At 37.7% G+C, this 25,075-nt stretch overlaps 1 protein-coding gene across 2 annotated transcripts in view; it reads left to right on the top strand.

Annotated features, from left to right (window-relative positions):
• The window catches only part of LOC123761771 (uncharacterized protein DDB_G0283697-like), a 58,661-nt gene extending 33,791 nt beyond the window's left edge, over positions 1–24,870 (top strand). For both annotated transcript variants that reach the window (XM_069338875.1, XM_069338881.1), the window contains 2 exons: positions 23,042–23,176; positions 24,454–24,870. In XM_069338875.1, coding sequence (XP_069194976.1) covers positions 23,042–23,176; positions 24,454–24,581 — 263 coding nt within the window. In that variant the 3' untranslated portion in view covers positions 24,582–24,870. The remainder of the gene's footprint in view (positions 1–23,041; positions 23,177–24,453) is intronic.
• Positions 24,871–25,075: the final 205 nt, after the last annotated feature.

The following is a 25,075-nucleotide window of genomic DNA, read 5'->3' on the forward strand; positions in this document are numbered from 1 at the left end:
ACAGGTTGACGAGTTTAGCAGTTACCAGGGAGGATGTTCTTAAACAAATAGTAAAACTCAAACCAAACAAATCCCCAGGGCCGGATGAAGTGTTTGCTAGGGTGCTTAAAGAATGCAAAGAGGAGCTTTGTGACCCACTGTCAACCATATTTAATAAATCAATAGAGTCAGGCAGAGTGCCAGAGTTTTGGAAAGTTGCTAATGTGATACCAGTTTTTAAGAAAGGAGATAGATCACTTGCGTCTAACTATCGACCAATTAGCCTAACATCTATTGTGGGAAAGTTACTCGAATCTATAATAGCAAATAAAATTCATCTTCATCTTGAAAAACATAAATTAATAATTGAGTCGCAACATGGTTTTATAAATGGCCGTTCATGTTTAACAAATTTGTTATCTTTTTATTCTAGCATTGTTGAGGCAGTTGATAGTGGTAAGAATTGCGATGTTGTATACCTTGACTTTAGCAAAGCTTTTGATACAGTGCCACATGAAAGACTGATTAAAAAAATAGAGTCTCATGGTATTGGGGGTGCTATATTAAGCTGGATTAGGGCATGGCTATACCAAAGGAAACAGAGAGTTAGTATAAATGGAATCAAGTCAGAGTGGGAAAATGTTGTAAGTGGAGTGCCTCAAGGCTCTGTCCTGGGACCTCTGTTGTTTATAATATATATAAATGATTTAGATTCAGGTTTGAGTAGCAACATTTGCAAATTTGCCGATGATACGAAAATCGGTAGGGAAATTAATTCGGAGGACTCACTATCACTTCAAGTTGATCTAGATAGGGTTTTGAAATGGTCAAAGGATTGGCAGATGCAGTTTAATGCTGATAAATGTAAAGTTCTGAGGTTAGGTAATAAGAACATAAGAACATAAGAACAAAGGTAACTGCAGAAGGCCTATTGGCCCATACGAGGCAGCTCCTATTCTATAACCACCCAATCCCACTCATATACTTGTCCAACCCGTGCTTGAAACAATCGAGGGACCCCACCTCCACAATGTTACGCGGCAATTGGTTCCACAAATCAACAACCCTGTTACTGAACCAGTATTTACCCAAGTCTTTCCTAAATCTAAACTTATCCAATTTATATCCATTGTTTCGTGTTCTGTCCTGTGTTGATACTTTTAATACCCTATTAATATCCCCCCGGTTATGTCCATTCATCCACTTGTAAACCTCTATCATGTCACCCCTAACTCTTCGCCTTTCCAGTGAATGCAACTTAAGCTTTGTTAATCTTTCTTCATATGAAAGATTTCTAATTTGGGGAATTAACTTAGTCATCCTACGCTGGACACGTTCAAGTGAATTTATATCCATTCTATAATATGGCGACCAAAACTGAACTGCATAATCTAAATGGGGCCTAACTAGAGCAAGATATAGCTTGAGAACCACACCAGGTGTCTTGTTACTAACGCTGCGATTAATAAATCCAAGTGTCCGATTTGCCTTATTACGAACATTTATGCATTGATCCTTTTGTTTTAAATTCTTACTAATCATAACTCCCAGATCCCTTTCGCAATCCGACTTCGCAATCACAACACCATCTAGCTCGTATCTTGTAACTCTATCATCATTACCTAACCTCAGAACTTTACATTTATCAGCATTAAACTGCATCTGCCAATCCTTTGACCATTTCAAAACCCTATCTAGATCAACTTGAAGTGATAGTGAGTCCTCCTCCGAATTAATTTCCCTACCGATTTTCGTATCATCGGCAAATTTGCAAATGTTGCTACTCAAACCTGAATCTAAATCATTTATATATATTATAAACAACAGAGGTCCCAGGACAGAGCCTTGAGGCACTCCACTTACAACATTTTCCCACTCTGACTTGATTCCATTTATACTAACTCTCTGTTTCCTTTGGTATAGCCATGCCCTAATCCAGCTTAATATAGCACCCCCAATACCATGAGACTCTATTTTTTTAATCAGTCTTTCATGTGGCACTGTATCAAAAGCTTTGCTAAAGTCAAGGTATACAACATCGCAATCCTTACCACTATCAACTGCCTCAACAATGCTAGAATAAAAAGATAACAAATTTGTTAAACATGAACGGCCATTTATAAAACCATGTTGCGACTCAATTATTAATTTATGTTTTTCAAGATGAAGACGAATTTTATTTGCTATTATAGATTCGAGTAACTTTCCCACAATAGACGTTAGGCTAATTGGTCGATAGTTAGACGCAAGTGATCTATCTCCTTTCTTAAAAACTGGTATCACATTAGCAACTTTCCAAAACTCTGGCACTCTGCCTGACTCTATTGATTTATTAAATATGGTTGACAGTGGGTCACAAAGCTCCTCTTTGCATTCTTTAAGCACCCTGGCAAACACTTCATCCGGCCCTGGGGATTTGTTTGGTTTGAGTTTTACTATTTGTTTAAGAACATCCTCCCTGGTAACTGCTAAACTCGTCAACCTGTCCTCGTCCCCACCCACATAGACTTGTTCGGCTGAAGGCATATTGTTAAGTTCCTCTTTAGTAAATACAGATACAAAATATTTATTAAAAATACTACTCATCTCTTCATCACTATCTGTTATTTGACCTGTCTCAGTTTTTAATGGACCTATCCTTTCCCTAGTCTTAGTACGATATAACTGAAAAAACCCTTTAGGATTTGTCTTTGCTTGCCCTGCTATGCGAACTTCATAGTTTCTTTTTGCTTTCCTTATCTCTTTTTTAACATTTCTAACCAGTTGTACGAATTCCTGTTCTAAAGTGACCTCCCCATTTTTAATCCTTTTGTACCAAGCTCTCTTTTTACCTATAAGGTTCTTCAAATTCTTTGTTATCCACTTTGGGTCATTAGTATTCGATCTATTCAATTTGTATGGTATACTACGTTCCTGTGCTTTGTTTAGAATATTCTTAAATAAGTTATATATTGAGTCCACATCGAAATCCCCATTTAAGTCACCTATCGCTGGGTTCATGTCTCGCTCCAAGACCGGCCCACACCCCATACCCAAGACTTTCCAATCAATTTGACCCAAAAAATTTCTTAGGCTATTAAAATCAGCTTTTCGAAAATCTGGCACTTTAACAGAATTTTCTCCTACTGGTCTATTCCATTCTATGCTAAATCTGATTTCTTTGTGATCACTGCTCCCTAGCTCACTCCCTATTTCGATGTCATTAATTTGCGTTTCCCTGTTAGTTAACACTAAATCTAAAATATTATTTTCCCGTGTTGGTTAAGAACATAAGAACATAAGAACAAAGGTAACTGCAGAAGGCCTATTGGCCCATACGAGGCAGCTCCTATTCTATAACCACCCAATCCCACTCATATACTTGTCCAACCCGTGCTTGAAACAATCGAGGGACCCCACCTCCACAATGTTACGCGGCAATTGGTTCCACAAATCAACAACCCTGTTACTGAACCAGTATTTACCCAAGTCTTTCCTAAATCTAAACTTATCCAATTTATACCCATTGTTTCGTGTTCTGTCCTGTGTTGATACTTTTAATACCCTATTAATATCCCCCCGGTTATGTCCATTCATCCACTTGTAAACCTCTATCATGTCACCCCTAACTCTTCGCCTTTCCAGTGAATGCAACTTAAGCTTTGTTAATCTTTCTTCATATGAAAGATTTCTAATTTGGGGAATTAACTTAGTCATCCTACGCTGGACACGTTCAAGTGAATTTATATCCATTCTATAATATGGCGACCAAAACTGAACTGCATAATCTAAATGGGGCCTAACTAGAGCAAGATATAGCTTGAGAACCACACCAGGTGTCTTGTTACTAACGCTGCGATTAATAAATCCAAGTGTCCGGTTCCTTAATGTGTTGCGTAAGAAAGCAATCGTCAATTAATTCTAGAAAATCTTCTGCTTCACTATTCCCTGTTTCGTTCAACCAGTTTATTCCGCTAAAATTAAAGTCACCCATGACATAAATACTGTTAGATCTAGATGCTCTAGATATTTCATCCCATAGATGCTTTGCTTCCATTCTGTCTAAATTTGGTGGCCTATATATTACTCCTATTATAATATTATTAGCTTTTTCGTTTAATTCAATCCAAATAGTTTCTGTGTGTGGCTCTGTTTTGATTCCCTCTTTGAGACTACATTTCAAATTGTCCCTAACATATATGGCTACTCCACCTCCTCGTCTAATATATCTATCTGTGTGAAATAGTTTAAATCCATATATTTGATATTCAGCTAATAGTTCTCTATTTTCTACATTCATCCACGTTTCGGTAAGTGCAATAATATCTATTTTTTCTGTGCAGACAAGAGCATTTAATTCGTTAATTTTATTTCTTAGACTTCTACTGTTAGTGTAATATACCCTAAGTGAATTGTTATTTTGCGGACCTTCTCTTTCCCTGATCGTTTTGCCAATTCCTTTCTCCCACAAACACATACTTTTATTACCTCCTTCCTCCAAATCAATTCCCATACCTCTATCTACTAACAGTTTAAACCCAAACAAACACCTCTAACCACTTCTTCTAACGAGTTCGCAACAGCAACAACCCCAGCTCTCGATAGATGCACCCCATCACGAGCATACATTTCATTTCTTCCATAGAAGTGTTCCCAGTTGTCTATGAAAGATATTGCATTTGATTTGCAATATCTTTCCAGCCGGCAATTGACACCAAGTGCCCTCGATATCCATTCATTTCCCACTCCCTTTCTTGGAAGAATGCCACATATGATCGGGATTCCTCCCTTGCTCCTAACTAACTCTATGGCTGTTTTATACCTCTGAATCAGTTCCTCACTCCTAACTCGACCAACATCATTTCCTCCCACGCTAATGCAAATAATGGGATTGTTCCCATTACCAGCCATAATATCATTCATGTTGTTTATAATATCACCAATGCCAGCTCCGGGATAGCAAACCCTTAACCTGTTCCCCCTATCTCTAGCACAAAACGTTCTATCCAAATACCTTATCTGGGAATCTCCCACAACTAATGTTTGCTTAGGTACTCCCTTTACTTTCTGAGGGGCCTGCGCTTCCTTTCTCTTCGTTGCTTTCCCTTTTGCGCGATCCACAGTCTCTCCACAGCACTCGTCCTCCAAAACGTCAAATGAATTAGAAGTTGCTATGGCGTTTGAAGGCGGCTTTATCAAAGTCTTCTTAAGGCCCCTGTCTTTCACAACTCTCCAAGACGAGGTCCCTTTACTGCTGGTCTCCTCCTTCGTTACTTCTCGTTGTTTTTTGAGCTGACGCACCTCCTCCCGCAGAGAGTCCAACTCTGTCCTCAGGGCTCCCACTAGAGTCACCATGATGATAGAGCTAATGATGATAGAGTTACAAGATACGAGCTAGATGGTGTTGTGATTGCGAAGTCGGATTGCGAAAGGGATCTGGGAGTTATGATTAGTAAGAATTTAAAACAAAAGGATCAATGCATAAATGTTCGTAATAAGGCAAATCGGACACTTGGATTTATTAATCGCAGCGTTAGTAACAAGACACCTGGTGTGGTTCTCAAGCTATATCTTGCTCTAGTTAGGCCCCATTTAGATTATGCAGTTCAGTTTTGGTCGCCATATTATAGAATGGATATAAATTCACTTGAACGTGTCCAGCGTAGGATGACTAATTTAATTCCCCAAATTAGAAATCTTTCATATGAAGAAAGATTAACAAGGCTTAAGTTGCATTCACTGGAAAGGCGAAGAGTTAGGGGTGACATGATAGAGGTTTACAAGTGGATGAATGGACATAACCGGGGGGATATTAATAGGGTATTAAAAGTATCAACACAGGACAGAACACGAAACAATGGATATAAATTGGATAAGTTTAGATTTAGGAAAGACTTGGGTAAATACTGGTTCAGTAACAGGGTTGTTGATTTGTGGAACCAATTGCCGCGTAACATTGTGGAGGTGGGGTCCCTCGATTGTTTCAAGCACGGGTTGGACAAGTATATGAGTGGGATTGGGTGGTTATAGAATAGGAGCTGCCTCGTATGGGCCAATAGGCCTTCTGCAGTTACCTTTGTTCTTATGTTCTTATGTTCTTCATATGAAAGATTTCTAATTTGGGGAATTAACTTAGTCATCCTATGTTGGACACGTTCAAGTGAATTTATATCCATTCTATAATACGGCGACCAAAACTGAACTGCATAATCTAAATGGGGCCTAACCAGAGCAAGATATAGCTTAAGAACCACACCAGGTGTCTTGTTACTAACACTTCGATTAATAAATCCCAGTGTCCTATTCGCCTTATTACGAACATTCATGCATTGATCCTTTTGTTTTAAATTCTTAATTAACAGTATTTACGTCATGGGTGACTTTAATTTTAGTGGAATAAACTGGTTGAACAAAACAGAGAATAGTGAAGCAGAAGATTTTCTAGAATTAATTGACGATAGCTTTCTTACGCAACACATTAAGGAACCAACACGGGAAAATAATATTTTAGATTTAGTGTTAACTAACAGGGAAACACAAATTAATGACATCGAAATAGGGAGTGAGCTAGGGAACAGTGATCACAAAGAAATCAGATTTAGCATAGAATGGAATAGACCTGTAGGAGAAAATTCTGTTAAAGTGCCAGATTTTCGAAAAGCTGATTTTAATAGCCTAAGAAATTCTTTGGGTCAAATTGATTGGAAAGACTTGGGTATGGGGTGGGGACCGGTCTTGGAGCGAGACATGAACCCAGCGATAGGTGACGTAAATGGGGATTTCGATGTGAATTCAATATATAACTGATTTAAGAATATTCTAAACAAAGCACAGGAACGTAGTATACCATACAAATTGAATAAGAACATAAGAACAAAGGTAACTGCAGAAGGCCTATTGGCCCATACGAGGCAGCTCCTATTCTATAACCACCCAATCCCACTCATATACTTGTCCAACCCGTGCTTGAAACAATCGAGGGACCCCACCTCCACAATGTTACGCGGCAATTGGTTCCACAAATCAACAACCCTGTTACTGAACCAGTATTTACCCAAGTCTTTCCTAAATCTAAACTTATGCAATTTATATCCATTGTTTCGTGTTCTGTCCTGTGTTGATACTTTTAATACCCTATTAATATCCCCCCGGTTATGTCCATTCATCCACTTGTAAACCTCTATCATGTCACCCCTAACTCTTCGCCTTTCCAGTGAATGCAACTTAAGCTTTGTTAATCTTTCTTCATATGAAAGATTTCTAATTTGGGGAATTAACTTAGTCATCCTACGCTGGACACGTTCAAGTGAATTTATATCCATTCTATAATATGGCGACCAAAACTGAACTGCATAATCTAAATGGGGCCTAACTAGAGCAAGATATAGCTTGAGAACCACACCAGGTGTCTTGTTACTAACGCTGCGATTAATAAATCCAAGTGTCCGATTTGCCTTATTACGAACATTTATGCATTGATCCTTTTGTTTTAAATTCTTACTAATCATAACTCCCAGATCCCTTTCGCAATCCGACTTCGCAATCACAACACCATCTAGCTCGTATCTTGTAACTCTATCATCATTACCTAACCTCAGAACTTTACATTTATCAGCATTAAACTGCATCTGCCAATCCTTTGACCATTTCAAAACCCTATCTAGATCAACTTGAAGTGATAGTGAGTCCTCCTCCGAATTAATTTCCCTACCGATTTTCGTATCATCGGCAAATTTGCAAATGTTGCTACTCAAACCTGAATCTAAATCATTTATATATATTATAAACAACAGAGGGCCCAGGACAGAGCCTTGAGGCACTCCACTTACAACATTTTCCCACTCTGACTTGATTCCATTTATACTAACTCTCTGTTTCCTTTGGTATAGCCATGCCCTAATCCAGCTTAATATAGCACCCCCAATACCATGAGACTCTATTTTTTTAATCAGTCTTTCATGTGGCACTGCATCAAAAGCTTTGCTAAAGTCAAGGTATACAACATCGCAATCCTTACCACTATCAACTGCCTCAACAATGCTAGAATAAAAAGATAACAAATTTGTTAAACATGAACGGCCATTTATAAAACCATGTTGCGACTCAATTATTAATTTATGAATAGATCGAATAGATCGAATACTAATGACCCAAAGTGGATAACAAAGAATTTGAAGAACCTTATAGGTAAAAAGAGAGCTTGGTACAAAAGGATTAAAAATGGGGAGGTCACTTTAGAACAGGAATTCGTACAACTGGTTAGAAATGTTAAAAAAGAGATACGGAAAGCAAAAAGAAACTATGAAGTTCGCATAGCAGGGCAAGCAAAGACAAATCCTAAAGGGTTTTTTCAGTTATATCGTACTAAGACTAGGGAAAGGATAGGTCCATTAAAAACTGAGACAGGTCAAATAACAGATAGTGATGAAGAGATGAGTAGTATTTTTAATAAATATTTTGTATCTGTATTTACTAAAGAGGAACTTAACAATATGCCTTCAGCCGAACAAGTCTATGTGGGTGGGGACGAGGACAGGTTGACGAGTTTAACAGTTACCAGGGAGGATGTTCTTAAACAAATAGTAAAACTCAAACCAAACAAATCCCCAGGGCCGGATGAAGTGTTTGCCAGGGTGCTTAAAGAATGCAAAGAGGAGCTTTGTGACCCACTGTCAACCATATTTAATAAATCAATAGAGTCAGGCAGAGTGCCAGAGTTTTGGAAAGTTGCTAATGTGATACCAGTTTTTAAGAAAGGAGATAGATCACTTGCGTCTAACTATCGACCAATTAGCCTAACGTCTATTGTGGGAAAGTTACTCGAATCTATAATAGCAAATAAAATTCGTCTTCATCTTGAAAAACATAAATTAATAATTACATAAGAACATAAGAACAAAGGTAACTGCAGAAGGCCTATTGGCCCATACGAGGCAGCTCCTATTCTATAACCACCCAATCCCACTCATATACTTGTCCAACCCGTGCTTGAAACAATCGAGGGACCCCACCTCCACAATGTTACGCGGCAATTGGTTCCACAAATCAACAACCCTGTTACTGAACCAGTATTTACCCAAGTCTTTCCTAAATCTAAACTTATCCAATTTATATCCATTGTTTCGTGTTCTGTCCTGTGTTGATACTTTTAATACCCTATTAATATCCCCCCGGTTATGTCCTTTCATCCACTTGTAAACCTCTATCATGTCACCCCTAACTCTTCGCCTTTCCAGTGAATGCAACTTAAGCTTTGTTAATCTTTCTTCATATGAAAGATTTCTAATTTGGGGAATTAACTTAGTCATCCTACGCTGGACACGTTCAAGTGAATTTATATCCATTCTATAATATGGCGACCAAAACTGAACTGCATAATCTAAATGGGGCCTAACTAGAGCAAGATATAGCTTGAGAACCACACCAGGTGTCTTGTTACTAACGCTGCGATTAATAAATCCAAGTGTCCGATTTGCCTTATTACGAACATTTATGCATTGATCCTTTTGTTTTAAATTCTTACTAATCATAACTCCCAGATCCCTTTCGCAATCCGACTTCGCAATCACAACACCATCTAGCTCGTATCTTGTAACTCTATCATCATTCAGAAAGTAAAGGAAGTACCTAAGCAAACATTAGTTGTGGGAGATTCCCAGATAAGGTATTTGGATAGAACGTTTTGTGCTAGAGATAGGGGGAACAGGTTAAGGGTTTGCTATCCCGGAGCTGGCATTGGTGATATTATAAACAACATGAATGATATTATGGCTGGTAATGGGAACAATCCCATTATTTGCATTAGCGTGGGAGGAAATGATGTTGGTCGAGTCAGGAGTGAGGAACTGATTCAGAGGTATAAAACAGCCATAGAGTTAGTTAGGAGCAAGGGAGGAATCCCGATCATATGTGGCATTCTTCCAAGAAAGGGTGTGGGAAATGAATGGATATCGAGGGCACTTGGTGTCAATTGCCGGCTGGAAAGATATTGCAAATCAAATGCAATATCTTTCATAGATAACTGGGAACACTTCTATGGAAGAAATGAAATGTATGCTCGTGATGGGGTGCATCTATCGAGAGCTGGGGTTGTTGCTGTTGCGAACTCGCTAGAAGAAGTGGTTAGAGGTGTTTGTTTGGGTTTAAACTGTTAGTAGATAGAGGTATGGGAATTGATTTGGAGGAAGGAGGTAATAAAAGTATGTGTTTGTGGGAGAAAGGAATTGGCAAAACGATCAGGGAAAGAGAAGGTCCGCAAAATAACAATTCACTTAGGGTATATTACACTAACAGTAGAAGTCTAAGAAATAAAATTAACGAATTAAATGCTCTTGTCTGCACAGAAAAAATAGATATTATTGCACTTACCGAAACGTGGATGAATGTAGAAAATAGAGAACTATTAGCTGAATATCAAATATTTGGATTTAAACTATTTCACACAGATAGATATATTAGACGAGGAGGTGGAGTAGCCATATATGTTAGGGACAATTTGAAATGCAGTCTCAAAGAGGGAATCAAAACAGAGCCACACACAGAAACTATTTGGATTGAATTAAACGAAAAAGCTAATAATATTATAATAGGAGTAATATATAGGCCACCAAATTTAGACAGAATGGAAGCAAAGCATCTATGGGATGAAATATCTAGAGCATCTAGATCTAACAGTATTTATGTCATGGGTGACTTTAATTTTAGCGGAATAAACTGGTTGAACAAAACAGGGAATAGTGAAGCAGAAGATTTTCTAGAATTAATTGACGATTGCTTTCTTACGCAACACATTAAGGAACCAACACGGGAAAATAATATTTTAGATTTAGTGTTAACTAACAGGGAAGCGCAAATTAATGACATCGAAATAGGGAGTGAGCTAGGGAGCAGTGATCACAAAGAAATCAGATTTAGCATAGAATGGAATAGACCAGTAGGAGAAAATTCTGTTAAAGTGCCAGATTTTCGAAAAGCTGATTTTAATAGCCTAAGAAATTTTTTGGGTCAAATTGATTGGAAAGGCTTGGGTATGGGGTGTGGGCCGGTCTTGGAGCGAGACATGAACCCAGCGATAGGTGACTTAAATGGGGATTTCGATGTGGATTCAATATATAACTTATTTAAGAATATTCTAAACAAAGCACAGGAACGCAGTATACCATACAAATTGAATAGATCGTATACTAATGACCCAAAGTGGATAACAAAGAATTTGAAGAACCTTATAGGTAAAAAGAGAGCTTGGTACAAAAGGATTAAAAATGGGGAGGTCACTTTAGAACAGGAATTCGTACAACTGGTTAGAAATGTTAAAAAAGAGATAAGGAAAGCAAAAAGAAACTATGAAGTTCGCATAGCAGGGCAAGCAAAGACAAATCCTAAAGGGTTTTTTCAGTTATATCGTACTAAGACTAGGGAAAGGATAGGTCCATTAAAAACTGAGACAGGTCAAATAACAGATAGTGATGAAGAGATGAGTAGTATTTTTAATAAATATTTTGTATCTGTATTTACTAAAGAGGAACTTAACAATATGCCTTCAGCCGAACAAGTCTATGTGGGTGGGGACGAGGACAGGTTGACGAGTTTAGCAGTTACCAGGGAGGATGTTCTTAAACAAATAGTAAAACTCAAACCAAACAAATCCCCAGGGCCGGATGAAGTGTTTGCTAGGGTGCTTAAAGAATGCAAAGAGGAGCTTTGTGACCCACTGTCAACCATATTTAATAAATCAATAGAGTCAGGCAGAGTGCCAGAGTTTTGGAAAGTTGCTAATGTGATACCAGTTTTTAAGAAAGGAGATAGATCACTTGTGTCTAACTATCTACCAATTAGCCTAACGTCTATTGTGGGAAAGTTACTCGAATCTATAATAGCAAATAAAATTCGTCTTCATCTTGAAAAACATAAATTAATAATTGAGTCGCAACATGGTTTTATAAATGGCCGTTCATGTTTAACAAATTTGTTATCTTTTTATTCTAGCATTGTTGAGGCAGTTGATAGTGGTAAGGATTGCGATGTTGTATACCTTGACTTTAGCAAAGCTTTTGATACAGTGCCACATGAAAGACTGATTAAAAAAATAGAGTCTCATGGTATTGGGGGTGCTATATTAAGCTGGATTAGGGCATGGCTATACCAAAGGAAACAGAGAGTTAGTATAAATGGAATCAAGTCAGAGTGGGAAAATGTTGTAAGTGGAGTGCCTCAAGGCTCTGTCCTGGGACCTCTGTTGTTTATAATATATATAAATGATTTAGATTCAGGTTTGAGTAGCAACATTTGCAAATTTGCCGATGATACGAAAATCGGTAGGGAAATTAATTCGGAGGAGGACTCACTATCACTTCAAGTTGATCTAGATAGGGTTTTGAAATGGTCAAAGGATTGGCAGATGCAGTTTAATGCTGATAAATGTAAAGTTCTGAGGTTAGGTAATGATGATAGAGTTACAAGATACGAGCTAGATGGTGTTGTGATTGCGAAGTCGGATTGCGAAAGGGATCTGGGAGTTATGATTAGTAAGAATTTAAAACAAAAGGATCAATGCATAAATGTTCGTAATAAGGCAAATCGGACACTTGGATTTATTAATCGCAGCGTTAGTAACAAGACACCTGGTGTGGTTCTCAAGCTATATCTTGCTCTAGTTAGGCCCCATTTAGATTATGCAGTTCAGTTTTGGTCGCCATATTATAGAATGGATATAAATTCACTTGAACGTGTCCAGCGTAGGATGACTAAGTTAATTCCCCAAATTAGAAATCTTTCATATGAAGAAAGATTAACAAAGCTTAAGTTGCATTCACTGGAAAGGCGAAGAGTTAGGGGCGACATGATAGAGGTTTACAAGTGGGTGAATGGACGATGGATGTATACGATGGATGTATAACATTTGTATACATTTGTATATACATTTGTATACGATGGATGTATAACAAGGGGGATATTAATAGGGTATTAAAAGTATCAACACAGGACAGAACACGAAACAATGGGTATAAATTGGATAAGTTTAGATTTAGGAAAGACTTGGGTAAATACTGGTTCAGTAACAGGGTTGTAGATTTGTGGAACCAATTGCCGCGTAACGTGGTGGAGGTGGGGTCCCTCGATTGTTTCAAGCGCGGGTTGGACAAGTATATGAGTGGGATTGGGTGGTTATAGAATAGGAACTGCCTCGTATGGGCCAATAGGCCTTCTGCAGTTACCTTTGTTCTTATGTTCTTATTTTCTTATTACCTAACCTCAGAACTTTACATTTATCAGCATTAAACTGCATCTACCAATCCTTTGACCATTTCAAAACCCTATCTAGATCAACTTGAAGTGATAGTGAGTCCTCCTCCGAATTAATTTCCCTACCGATTTTCGTATCATCGGCAAATTTGCAAATGTTGCTACTCAAACCTGAATCTAAATCATTTATATATATTATAAACAACATAGGTCCCAGGACAGAGCCTTGAGGCACTCCACTTACAACATTTTCCCACTCTGACTTGATTCCATTTATACTAACTCTCTGTTTCCTTTGGTATAGCCATGCCCTAATCCAGCTTAATATAGCACCCCCAATACCATGAGACTCTATTTTTTTAATCAGTCTTTCATGTGGCACTGTATCAAAAGCTTTGCTAAAGTCAAGGTATACAACATCGCAATCCTTACCACTATCAACTGCCTCAACAATGCTAGAATAAAAAGATAACAAATTTGTTAAACATGAACGGCCATTTATAAAACCATGTTGCGACTCAATTATTAATTTATGTTTTTCAAGATGAAGACGAATTTTATTTGCTATTATAGATTCGAGTAACTTTCCCACAATAGACGTTAGGCTAATTGGTCGATAGTTAGACGCAAGTGATCTATCTCCTTTCTTAAAAACTGGTATCACATTAGCAACTTTCCAAAACTCTGGCACTCTGCCTGACTCTATTGATTTATTAAATATGGTTGACAGTGGGTCACAAAGCTCCTCTTTGCATTCTTTAAGCACCCTAGCAAACACTTCATCCGGCCCTGGGGATTTGTTTGGTTAGAGTTTTACTATTTGTTTAAGAACATCCTCCCTGGTAACTGCTAAACTCGTCAACCTGTCCTCGTCCCCACCCACATAGACTTGTTCGGCTGAAGGCATATTGTTAAGTTCCTCTTTAGTAAATACAGATACAAAATATTTATTAAAAATACTACTCATCTCTTCATCACTATCTGTTATTTGACCTGTCTCAGTTTTTAATGGACCTATCCTTTCCCTAGTCTTAGTACGATATAACTGAAAAAACCCTTTAGGATTTGTCTTTGCTTGCCCTGCTATGCGAACTTCATAGTTTCTTTTTGCTTTCCTTATCTCTTTTTTAACATTTCTAACCAGTTGTACGAATTCCTGTTCTAAAGTGACCTCCCCATTTTTAATCCTTTTGTACCAAGCTCTCTTTTTACCTATAAGGTTCTTCAAATTCTTTGTTATCCACTTTGGGTCATTAGTATACGATCTATTCAATTTGTATGGTATACTACGTTCCTGTGCTTTGTTTAGAATATTTTTAAATAAGTTATATATTGAATCCACATCGAAATCCCCATTTAAGTCACCTATCGCTGGGTTCATGTCTCGCTCCAAGACCGGCCCACACCCCATACCCAAGCCTTTCCAATCAATTTGACCCAAAAAATTTCTTAGGCTATTAAAATCAGCTTTTCGAAAATCTGGCACTTTAACAGAATTTTCTCCTACTGGTCTATTCCATTCTATGCTAAATCTGATTTCTTTGTGATCACTGCTCCCTAGCTCACTCCCTATTTCGATGTCATTAATTTGCGTTTCCCTGTTAGTTAACACTAAATCTAAAATATTATTTTCCCGTGTTGGTTCCTTAATGTGTTGCGTAAGAAAGCAATCGTCAATTAATTCTAGAAAATCTTCTGCTTCACTATTCCCTGTTTTGTTCAACCAGTTTATTCCGCTAAAATTAAAGTCACCCATGACATAAATACTGTTAGATCTAGATGCTCTAGATATTTCATCCCATAGATGCTTTGCTTCCATTCTGTCTAAATTTGGTGGCCTATATATTACTCCTATTATAATATTATTAGCTTTTTCGTTTTTTAATTGAGTCGCAACATGGTTTTACAAATGGCCGTTCATGTTTAACAAATTTGTTATCTTTTTATTCTAGCATAGTTGAGGCAGTTGATAGTGGTAAGGATTGTGACGTTGTGTACCTTGACTTTAGCAAAGCTTTTGATACAGTGCCACTTGAAAGACTGATTAAAAAGATAGAGGCTCATGGTATTGGGGGTGCTATATTAAACTGGATTAGGGCATGGCTATACCAAAGGAAACAGAGAGTTAGTATAAATGGAATCAAGTCAGAGTGGGAAAATGTTGTAAGTGGAGTGCCTCAAGGCTCTGTCCTGGGACCTCTGTTGTTTATAATATATATAAATGATTTAGATTCAGGTTTGAGTAGCAACATTTGCAAATTTGCCGATGATACGAAAATCGGTAGGGAAATTAATTCGGAGGAGGACTCACTATCACTTCAAGTTGATCTAGATAGGGTTTTGAAATGGTCAAAGGATTGGCAGATGCAGTTTAATGCTGATAAATGTAAAGTTCTGAGGTTAGGTAATAAGAACATAAGAACATAAGAACAAAGGTAACTGCAGAAGGCCTATTGGCCCATACGAGGCAGCTCCTATTCTATAACCACCCAATCCCACTCATATACTTGTCCAACCCGTGCTTGAAACAATCGAGGGACCCCACCTCCACAATGTTACGCGGCAATTGGTTCCACAAATCAACAACCCTGTTACTGAACCAGTATTTACCCAAGTCTTTCCTAAATCTAAACTTATCCAATTTATATCCATTGTTTCGTGTTCTGTCCTGTGTTGATACTTTTAATACCCTATTAATATCCCCCCGGTTATGTCCATTCATCCACTTGTAAACCTCTATCATGTCACCCCTAACTCTTCGCCTTTCCAGTGAATGCAACTTAAGCTTTGTTAATCTTTCTTCATATGAAAGATTTCTAATTTGGGGAATTAACTTAGTCATCCTACGCTGGACACGTTCAAGTGAATTTATATCCATTCTATAATATGGCGACCAAAACTGAACTGCATAATCTAAATGGGGCCTAACTAGAGCAAGATATAGCTTGAGAACCACACCAGGTGTCTTGTTACTAACGCTGCGATTAATAAATCCAAGTGTCCGATTTGCCTTATTACGAACATTTATGCATTGATCCTTTTGTTTTAAATTCTTACTAATCATAACTCCCAGATCCCTTTCGCAATCCGACTTCGCAATCACAACACCATCTAGCTCGTATCTTGTAACTCTATCATCATTACCTAACCTCAGAACTTTACATTTATCAGCATTAAACTGCATCTGCCAATCCTTTGACCATTTCAAAACCCTATCTAGATCAACTTGAAGTGATAGCGAGTCCTCCTCCGAATTAATTTCCCTACCGATTTTCGTATCATCGGCAAATTTGCAAATGTTGCTACTCAAACCTGAATCTAAATCATTTATATATATTATAAACAACAGAGGTCCCAGGACAGAGCCTTGAGGCACTCCACTTACAACATTTTCCCACTCTGACTTGATTCCATTTATACTAACTCTCTGTTTCCTTTGGTATAGCCATGCCCTAATCCAGCTTAATATAGCACCCCCAATACCATGAGACTCTATTTTTTTAATCAGTCTTTCATGTGGCACTGTATCAAAAGCTTTGCTAAAGTCAAGGTATACAACATCGCAATCCTTACCACTATCAACTGCCTCAACAATGCTAGAATAAAAGGATAACAAATTTGTTAAACATGAACGGCCATTTATAAAACCATGTTGCGACTCAATTATTAATTTATGTTTTTCAAGATGAAGACGAATTTTATTTGCTATTATAGATTCGAGTAACTTTCCCACAATAGACGTTAGGCTAATTGGTCGATAGTTAGACGCAAGTGATCTATCTCCTTTCTTAAAAACTGGTATCACATTAGCAACTTTCCAAAACTCTGGCACTCTGATGATAGAGTTACAAGATACGAGCTAGATGGTGTTGTGATTGCGAAGTCGGATTGCGAAAGGGATCTGGGAGTTATGATTAGTAAGAATTTAAAACAAAAGGATCAATGCATAAATGTTCGTAATAAGGCAAATCGGACACTTGGATTTATTAATCGCAGCGTTAGTAACAAGACACCTGGTGTGGTTCTCAAGCTATATCTTGCTCTTGTTAGGCCCCATTTAGATTATGCAGTTCAGTTTTGGTCGCCATATTATAGAATGGATATAAATTCACTTGAACGTGTCCAGCGTAGGATGACTAAGTTAATTCCCCAAATTAGAAATCTTTCATATGAAGAAAGATTAACAAAGCTTAAGTTGCATTCACTGGAAAGGCGAAGAGTTAGGGGCGACATGATAGAGGTTTACAAGTGGGTGAATGGACATAACAAGGGGGATATTAATAGGGTATTAAAAGTATCAACACAGGACAGAACACGAAACAATGGGTATAAATTGGATAAGATTAGATTTAGGAAAGACTTGGGTAAATACTGGTTCAGTAACAGGGTTGTAGATTTGTGGAACCAATTGCCGCGTAACGTGGTGGAGGTGGGGTCCCTCGATTGTTTCAAGCGCGGGTTGGACAAGTATATGAGTGGGATTGGGTGGTTATAGAATAGGAGCTGCCTCGTATGGGCCAATAGGCCTTCTGCAGTTACCTTTGTTCTTATGTTCTTATGTTCTTATGTGGTTCTCAAGCTATATCTTGCTCTAGTTAGGCCCCATTTAGATTTTGCAGTTCAGTTTTGGTCGCCATATTATAGAATGGATATAAATTCACTTGAATTCACTTGGAATTCGTACAACTGGTTAGAAATGTTAAAAAAGAGATAAGGAAAGCAAAAAGAAACTATGAAGTTCGCATAGCAGGGCAAGCAAAGACAAATCCTAAAGGGTTTTTTCAGTTATATCGTACTAAGACAAGGGAAAGGATAGGTCCATTAAAAACTGAGACAGGTCAAATAAGAACATAAGAACATAAGAACATAAGAACAAAGGTAACTGCAGAAGGCCTATTGGCCCATACGAGGCAGCTCCTATTCTATAACCACCCAATCCCACTCATATACTTGTCCAACCCGTGCTTGAAACAATCGAGGGACCCCACCTCCACAATGTTACGCGGCAATTGGTTCCACAAATCAACAACCCTGTTACTGAACCAGTATTTACCCAAGTCTTTCCTAAATCTAAACTTATCCAATATATATCCATTGTTTCGTGTTCTGTCCTGTGTTGATACTTTTAATACCCTATTAATATCCCCCCGGTTATGTCCATTCATCCACTTGTAAACCTCTATCATGTCACCCCTAACTCTTCGCCTTTCCAGTGAATGCAACTTAAGCTTTGTTAATCTTTCTTCATATGAAAGATTTCTAATTTGGGGAATTAACTTAGTCATCCTACGCTGGACACGTTCAAGTGAATTTATATCCATTCTATAATATGGCGACCAAAACTGAACTGCATAATCTAAATGGGGCCTAACTAGAGCAAGATATAGCTTGAGAACCACACCAGGTGTCTTGTTACTAACGCTGCGATTAATAAATCCAAGTGTCCGATTTGCCTTATTACGAACATTTATGCATTGATCCTTTTGTTTTAAATTCTTACTAATCATAACTCCCAGATCCCTTTCGCAATCCGACTTCGCAATCACAACACCATCTAGCTCGTATCTTGTAACTCTATCATCATTACCTAACCTCAGAACTTTACATTTATCAGCATTAAACTGCATCTGCCAATCCTTTGACCATTTCATTTGACCTTTGACCAAATAACAGATAGTGATGAAGAGATGAGTAGTATTTTTAATAAATATTTTGTATCTGTATTTACTAAAGAGGAACTTAACAATATGCCTTCAGCCGAACAAGTCTATGTGGGTGGGGACGAGGACAGGTTGACGAGTTTAGCAGTTACCAGGGAGGATGTTCTTAAACAAATAGTAAAACTCAAACCAAACAAATCCCCAGGGCCGGATGAAGTGTTTGCTAGGGTGCTTAAAGAATGCAAAGAGGAGCTTTGTGACCCACTGTCAACCATATTTAATAAATCAATAGAGTCAGGCAGAGTGCCAGAGTTTTGGAAAGTTGCTAATGTGATACCAGTTTTTAAGAAAGGAGATAGATCACTTGCGTCTAACTATCGACCAATTAGCCTAACGTCTATTGTGGGAAAGTTACTCGAATCTATAATAGCAAATAAAATTCGTCTTCATCTTGAAAAACATAAATTAATAATTGAGTCGCAACATGGTTTTATAAATGGCCGTTCATGTTTAACAAATTTGTTATCTTTTTATTCTAGCATTGTTGAGGCAGTTGATAGTGGTAAGGATTGCGATGTTGTATACCTTGACTTTAGCAAAGCTTTTGATACAGTGCCACATGAAAGACTGATTAAAAAAATAGAGTCTCATGGTATTGGGGGTGCTATATTAAGCTGGATTAGGGCATGGCTATACCAAAGGAAACAGAGAGTTAGTATAAATGGAATCAAGTCAGAGTGGGAAAATGTTGTAAGTGGAGTGCCTCAAGGCTCTGTCCTGGGACCTCTGTTGTTTATAATATATATAAATGATTTAGATTCAGGTTTGAGTAGCAACATTTGCAAATTTGCCGATGATACGAAAATCGGTAGGGAAATTAATTCGGAGGAGGACTCACTATCACTTCAAGTTGATCTAGATAGGGTTTTGAAATAAGAACATAAGAACATAGGAACAAAGGTAACTGCAGAAGGCCTATTGGCCCATACGAGGCAGCTCCTATTCTATAACCACCCAATCCCACTCATATACTTGTCCAACCCGTGCTTGAAACAATCGAGGGACCCCACCTCCACAATGTTACGCGGCAATTGGTTCCACAAATCAACAACCCTGTTACTGAACCAGTATTTACCCAAGTCTTTCCTAAATCTAAACTTATCCAATTTATATCCATTGTTTCGTGTTCTGTCCTGTGTTGATACTTTTAATACCCTATTAATATCCCCCCGGTTATGTCCATTCATCCACTTGTAAACCTCTATCATGTCACCCCTAACTCTTCGCCTTTCCAGTGAATGCAACTTAAGCTTTGTTAATCTTTCTTCATATGAAAGATTTCTAATTTGGGGAATTAACTTAGTCATCCTACGCTGGACACGTTCAAGTGAATTTATATCCATTCTATAATATGGCGACCAAAACTGAACTGCATAATCTAAATGGGGCCTAACTAGAGCAAGATATAGCTTGAGAACCACACCAGGTGTCTTGTTACTAACGCTGCGATTAATAAATCCAAGTGTCCGATTTGCCTTATTACGAACATTTATGCATTGATCCTTTTGTTTTAAATTCTTACTAATCATAACTCCCAGATCCCTTTCGCAATCCGACTTCGCAATCACAACACCATCTAGCTCGTATCTTGTAACTCTATCATCATTACCTAACCTCAGAACTTTACATTTATCAGCATTAAACTGCATCTGCCAATCCTTTGACCATTTCAAAACCCTATCTAGATCAACTTGAAGTGATAGTGAGTCCTCCTCCGAATTAATTTCCCTACCGATTTTCGTATCATCGGCAAATTTGCAAATGTTGCTACTCAAACCTGAATCTAAATCATTTATATATATTATAAACAACAGAGGTCCCAGGACAGAGCCTTGAGGCACTCCACTTACAACATTTTCCCACTCTGACTTGATTCCATTTATACTAACTCTCTGTTTCCTTTGGTATAGCCATGCCCTAATCCAGCTTAATATAGCACCCCCAATACCATGAGACTCTATTTTTTTAATCAGTCTTTCATGTGGCACTGTATCAAAAGCTTTGCTAAAGTCAAGGTATACAACATCGCAATCCTTACCACTATCAACTGCCTCAACAATGCTAGAATAAAAGGATAACAAATTTGTTAAACATGAACGGCCATTTATAAAACCATGTTGCGACTCAATTATTAATTTATGTTTTTCAAGATGAAGACGAATTTTATTTGCTATTATAGATTCGAGTAACTTTCCCACAATAGACGTTAGGCTAATTGGTCGATAGTTAGACGCAAGTGATCTATCTCCTTTCTTAAAAACTGGTATCACATTAGCAACTTTCCAAAACTCTGGCACTCTGATGATAGAGTTACAAGATACGAGCTAGATGGTGTTGTGATTGCGAAGTCGGATTGCGAAAGGGATCTGGGAGTTATGATTAGTAAGAATTTAAAACAAAAGGATCAATGCATAAATGTTCGTAATAAGGCAAATCGGACACTTGGATTTATTAATCGCAGCGTTAGTAACAAGACACCTGGTGTGGTTCTCAAGCTATATCTTGCTCTTGTTAGGCCCCATTTAGATTATGCAGTTCAGTTTTGGTCGCCATATTATAGAATGGATATAAATTCACTTGAACGTGTCCAGCGTAGGATGACTAAGTTAATTCCCCAAATTAGAAATCTTTCATATGAAGAAAGATTAACAAAGCTTAAGTTGCATTCACTGGAAAGGCGAAGAGTTAGGGGCGACATGATAGAGGTTTACAAGTGGGTGAATGGACATAACAAGGGGGATATTAATAGGGTATTAAAAGTATCAACACAGGACAGAACACGAAACAATGGGTATAAATTGGATAAGTTTAGATTTAGGAAAGACTTGGGTAAATACTGGTTCAGTAACAGGGTTGTAGATTTGTGGAACCAATTGCCGCGTAACGTGGTGGAGGTGGGGTCCCTCTATTGTTTCAAGCGCGGGTTGGACAAGTATATGAGTGGGATTGGGTGGTTATAGAATAGGAGCTGCCTCGTATGGGCCAATAGGCCTTCTGCAGTTGCCTTTGTTCTTATGTTCTTACTAATCATAACTCCCAGATCCCTTTCGCAATCTCAACACCATCTAGCTCGCATCTTGTAACTCATTACCTAGCCTCAGAACTTTACATTTATCAGCATCAAACTGCATTTGCCAATCATTTGACCATTTCAAAACCCTATCTAAGAACAAAAAACCCTATCTAAGAACAGACGCTGCCTTAATCGACTGAGCTACGACATGGTTAATAGAATTGCAACCAGGAAATCATCCTGACCTACCGCGGGTCCTGCAGCCTCTCCGAGACACAAACCAGGGTTTTTCCGTCACGGCCCTTATGGATTTGTTCATTTGATGCATCACGCTATTGTGATTTCTGTGTTTCTAAGACATCTTCGAGCATCAAAGTCAACTCTTTGACGTTTACCAAGACAATCGCTTCCAAGCAATACTTTAAACAGTTCCAATACATCAACACAATTACTGTTTGGGATCATAGCTCACAACAGATAGAATTATTATTATTATTATTATTATTATTTTTGCAGAGACTTAGTTTTTTCTTTCGGCCAACCATAATTTTTAGAATTATTTTTTTTTTACATCAGCTTGATGACACCATATACCTCCTGACCTCTTCTTCCTCTCACTAGTCAATCTCAGTTTAGTTATCATCTCTACCATCGTATCTCTATGCAGTCATGCTGGGTATAACACGTTCTCAGATCCATCTTTTATGCACCAAGATTGTAACCTTTTGTTGAATTGTCTGAATGTCTATTGCAAATTGTCACTATACCTAGGTCATACAAGTATTTGTGTGTACGTCTGGTAACATACTACTTGTGTAAAGGAAGAAATGTATATGTTTATCACTCAGAATGTTCGGTAATATGTTTATTGTTTGTGATGTGTGTCTATGTATGTATGAACACGTTGTACTGAACGGGGTGAGAATAGCTTGAGCTACCTCATCCCTTTGTGTGTATTTTACATCAAAAAACTTATTTCAATTTCAATCTTTTATTTCCCCCCTCCCCAAGAGGTGAAGATTTTTAATTAATGAATGAAGATATAACTTCATTATTTACAAAATTTGTCTGTTAAGACATTTAAAGTCATCCTCTGAATGTATTACAGGAAAAATGTCCGACCCAAATAACAACCAGACTGAAGACTACGATCAGGATGATGATCTTCAAGTCGAACTGTGCGACTGGGACGAAGAGGAGGACATACCTGATGAAGTGGTCATCGTCATCAACAACGATGACGGTATGTCCAGCGTCCAGGGGGGTCTTGGTAGTACAGTTGGGTTTGTGCTTGACTCTCAGTTGGGAATCTCGGATTCGAATCCAGGCGGGACAGAATAGTCGAGCAAGTTTCCTATCACCTACGAGTCAATAAATAGGTCGATCAGGTACCTAGTCAGCTTCTTGTGGAATGCTGGCGAGGGTCAGTAGTTTAACCTTGGACCTAAATAAATATATATATAAGCCTATATACAAGCTGCCTGTCCCTGACAAAATTAATTATAACTATTAATAATAATAATAATTCATTGTAAGAGTGTAATTATACACGTTAGGCTTATAAAGATGATTCCAAGCCCCCCCCCCTCACCCCACCCAGGATACAACCCCACAACAAGCTGACTATAACTCCTGGGTACCCACTTACTGTTAGGTGAACATAGGCATTAGGTGATAGGAAATGCGCCCAACAATTTCTGACCCACCCGGGAATCGAACCCAGAATTCTTGATTGTGAGTCGAGAACGAACCCAACTGTACTACTGGGACCCTTATACTAATAAGTGCTTTACTTGTGCGTATTTTACATAATGCTTATTCAGTAATAATGTTTACTCAGGTAAAAGAACATACATGGAAGATGTATGAAGAGTTACAGACAAAATGTTGGATTTCAAGATGGAGCTAGTACATACTATGCCTAAAGCCACTAATACGAACAGCGTTTCTGGCAAGGTGTGGGGAAAACACTTAAACACTAAGACTTAAAACTAATTGAGATAAAAAGCATGAATTCAAAGAGCATGAAAAAGGGGAAAATAAAGTAATTGCAAGAGAAAAACACCAGAAGTAATTTTAACTAATAAACAGACTATAATTTGTGTTATACATGTTTTTCTACAAAACTATGCATGGCAGATGTCAGCAGTTATTCAAGTTCAACAGTGTTGTTTGAAAATAGCAAGACATGAGTTGACATTTAGGGGGGTAAGGCAGGTTACATGGAGTAGAGCATTTCTAGTTTGGTTAAGTCGTACTCTTGGAATATCAAAAAGGTATTTGTTTCTGGTGTGGTGCTCATGGGTTCTGTTACAACCTTCTAGGAAGCTTTTGAGGTCAAGATTGACATTACAGTTCAGTTTTGTATAGAGAGAATAAGTAAACTTGAGATGATGTGCAGTGACCAAATGTAACATATTCAAGGATTTACGTAAGTAATTTTATTTAATTTAAATTAAGTAACTTAATTTAGGTTTTCTGGCCTTGCACATATCTTTTTTTTTCTTTTCTTTTCAATAGAGGAAATGGAACAAACTGGTGCAGAGAGCACTCCCCAAGAGGGGCAAGAGGACCAGGGGCAAGAGGACAATAAACCATTAACAGAAAATGAAAAAGAGGTTGAATATGATCTTCGAGCTAGAAAATAATAAATTGAACTAGAAAAATTCATAAATTTAAAAAAATTAACAAACTCATAGGTAAAATCAGGAGAGAAAATTCGTCTCAATGCAAAAAAAATTAAATTTGACTAAATAGGCTGGTATTTTCTCCCCCGATTCCATATATTTAAATTCAAATGTTTATTATATGACTAATAATATATGATATAATATATCATATATGATTAAGCATCCTGTGAGATGGGAATATTAGATGAACTTATGACTAGTTTTTTTATCTAAATTGTTCTTCAAATCAATTTGTTCTTCTAATCAATAAATCAATGATAGCTACAATTTATTAATAGCCTATTCTCACCTATTTTTTTTACATGTAATAGATACGATAAAAAACTGCCAAAGACATTTCTGGCAGATACTCTGCAGATGCCGTTTTTTACTGCAGGATACTCTGACAATAATAAATTATTATTCCAACCATATTTGACATCAACAGACTTAATTTAGGATCTCTACCCGTT

This window comes from Procambarus clarkii, chromosome 5 (genome assembly GCF_040958095.1).
Source record: "Procambarus clarkii isolate CNS0578487 chromosome 5, FALCON_Pclarkii_2.0, whole genome shotgun sequence".
Lineage (NCBI taxonomy): Eukaryota > Metazoa > Arthropoda > Malacostraca > Decapoda > Cambaridae > Procambarus > Procambarus clarkii.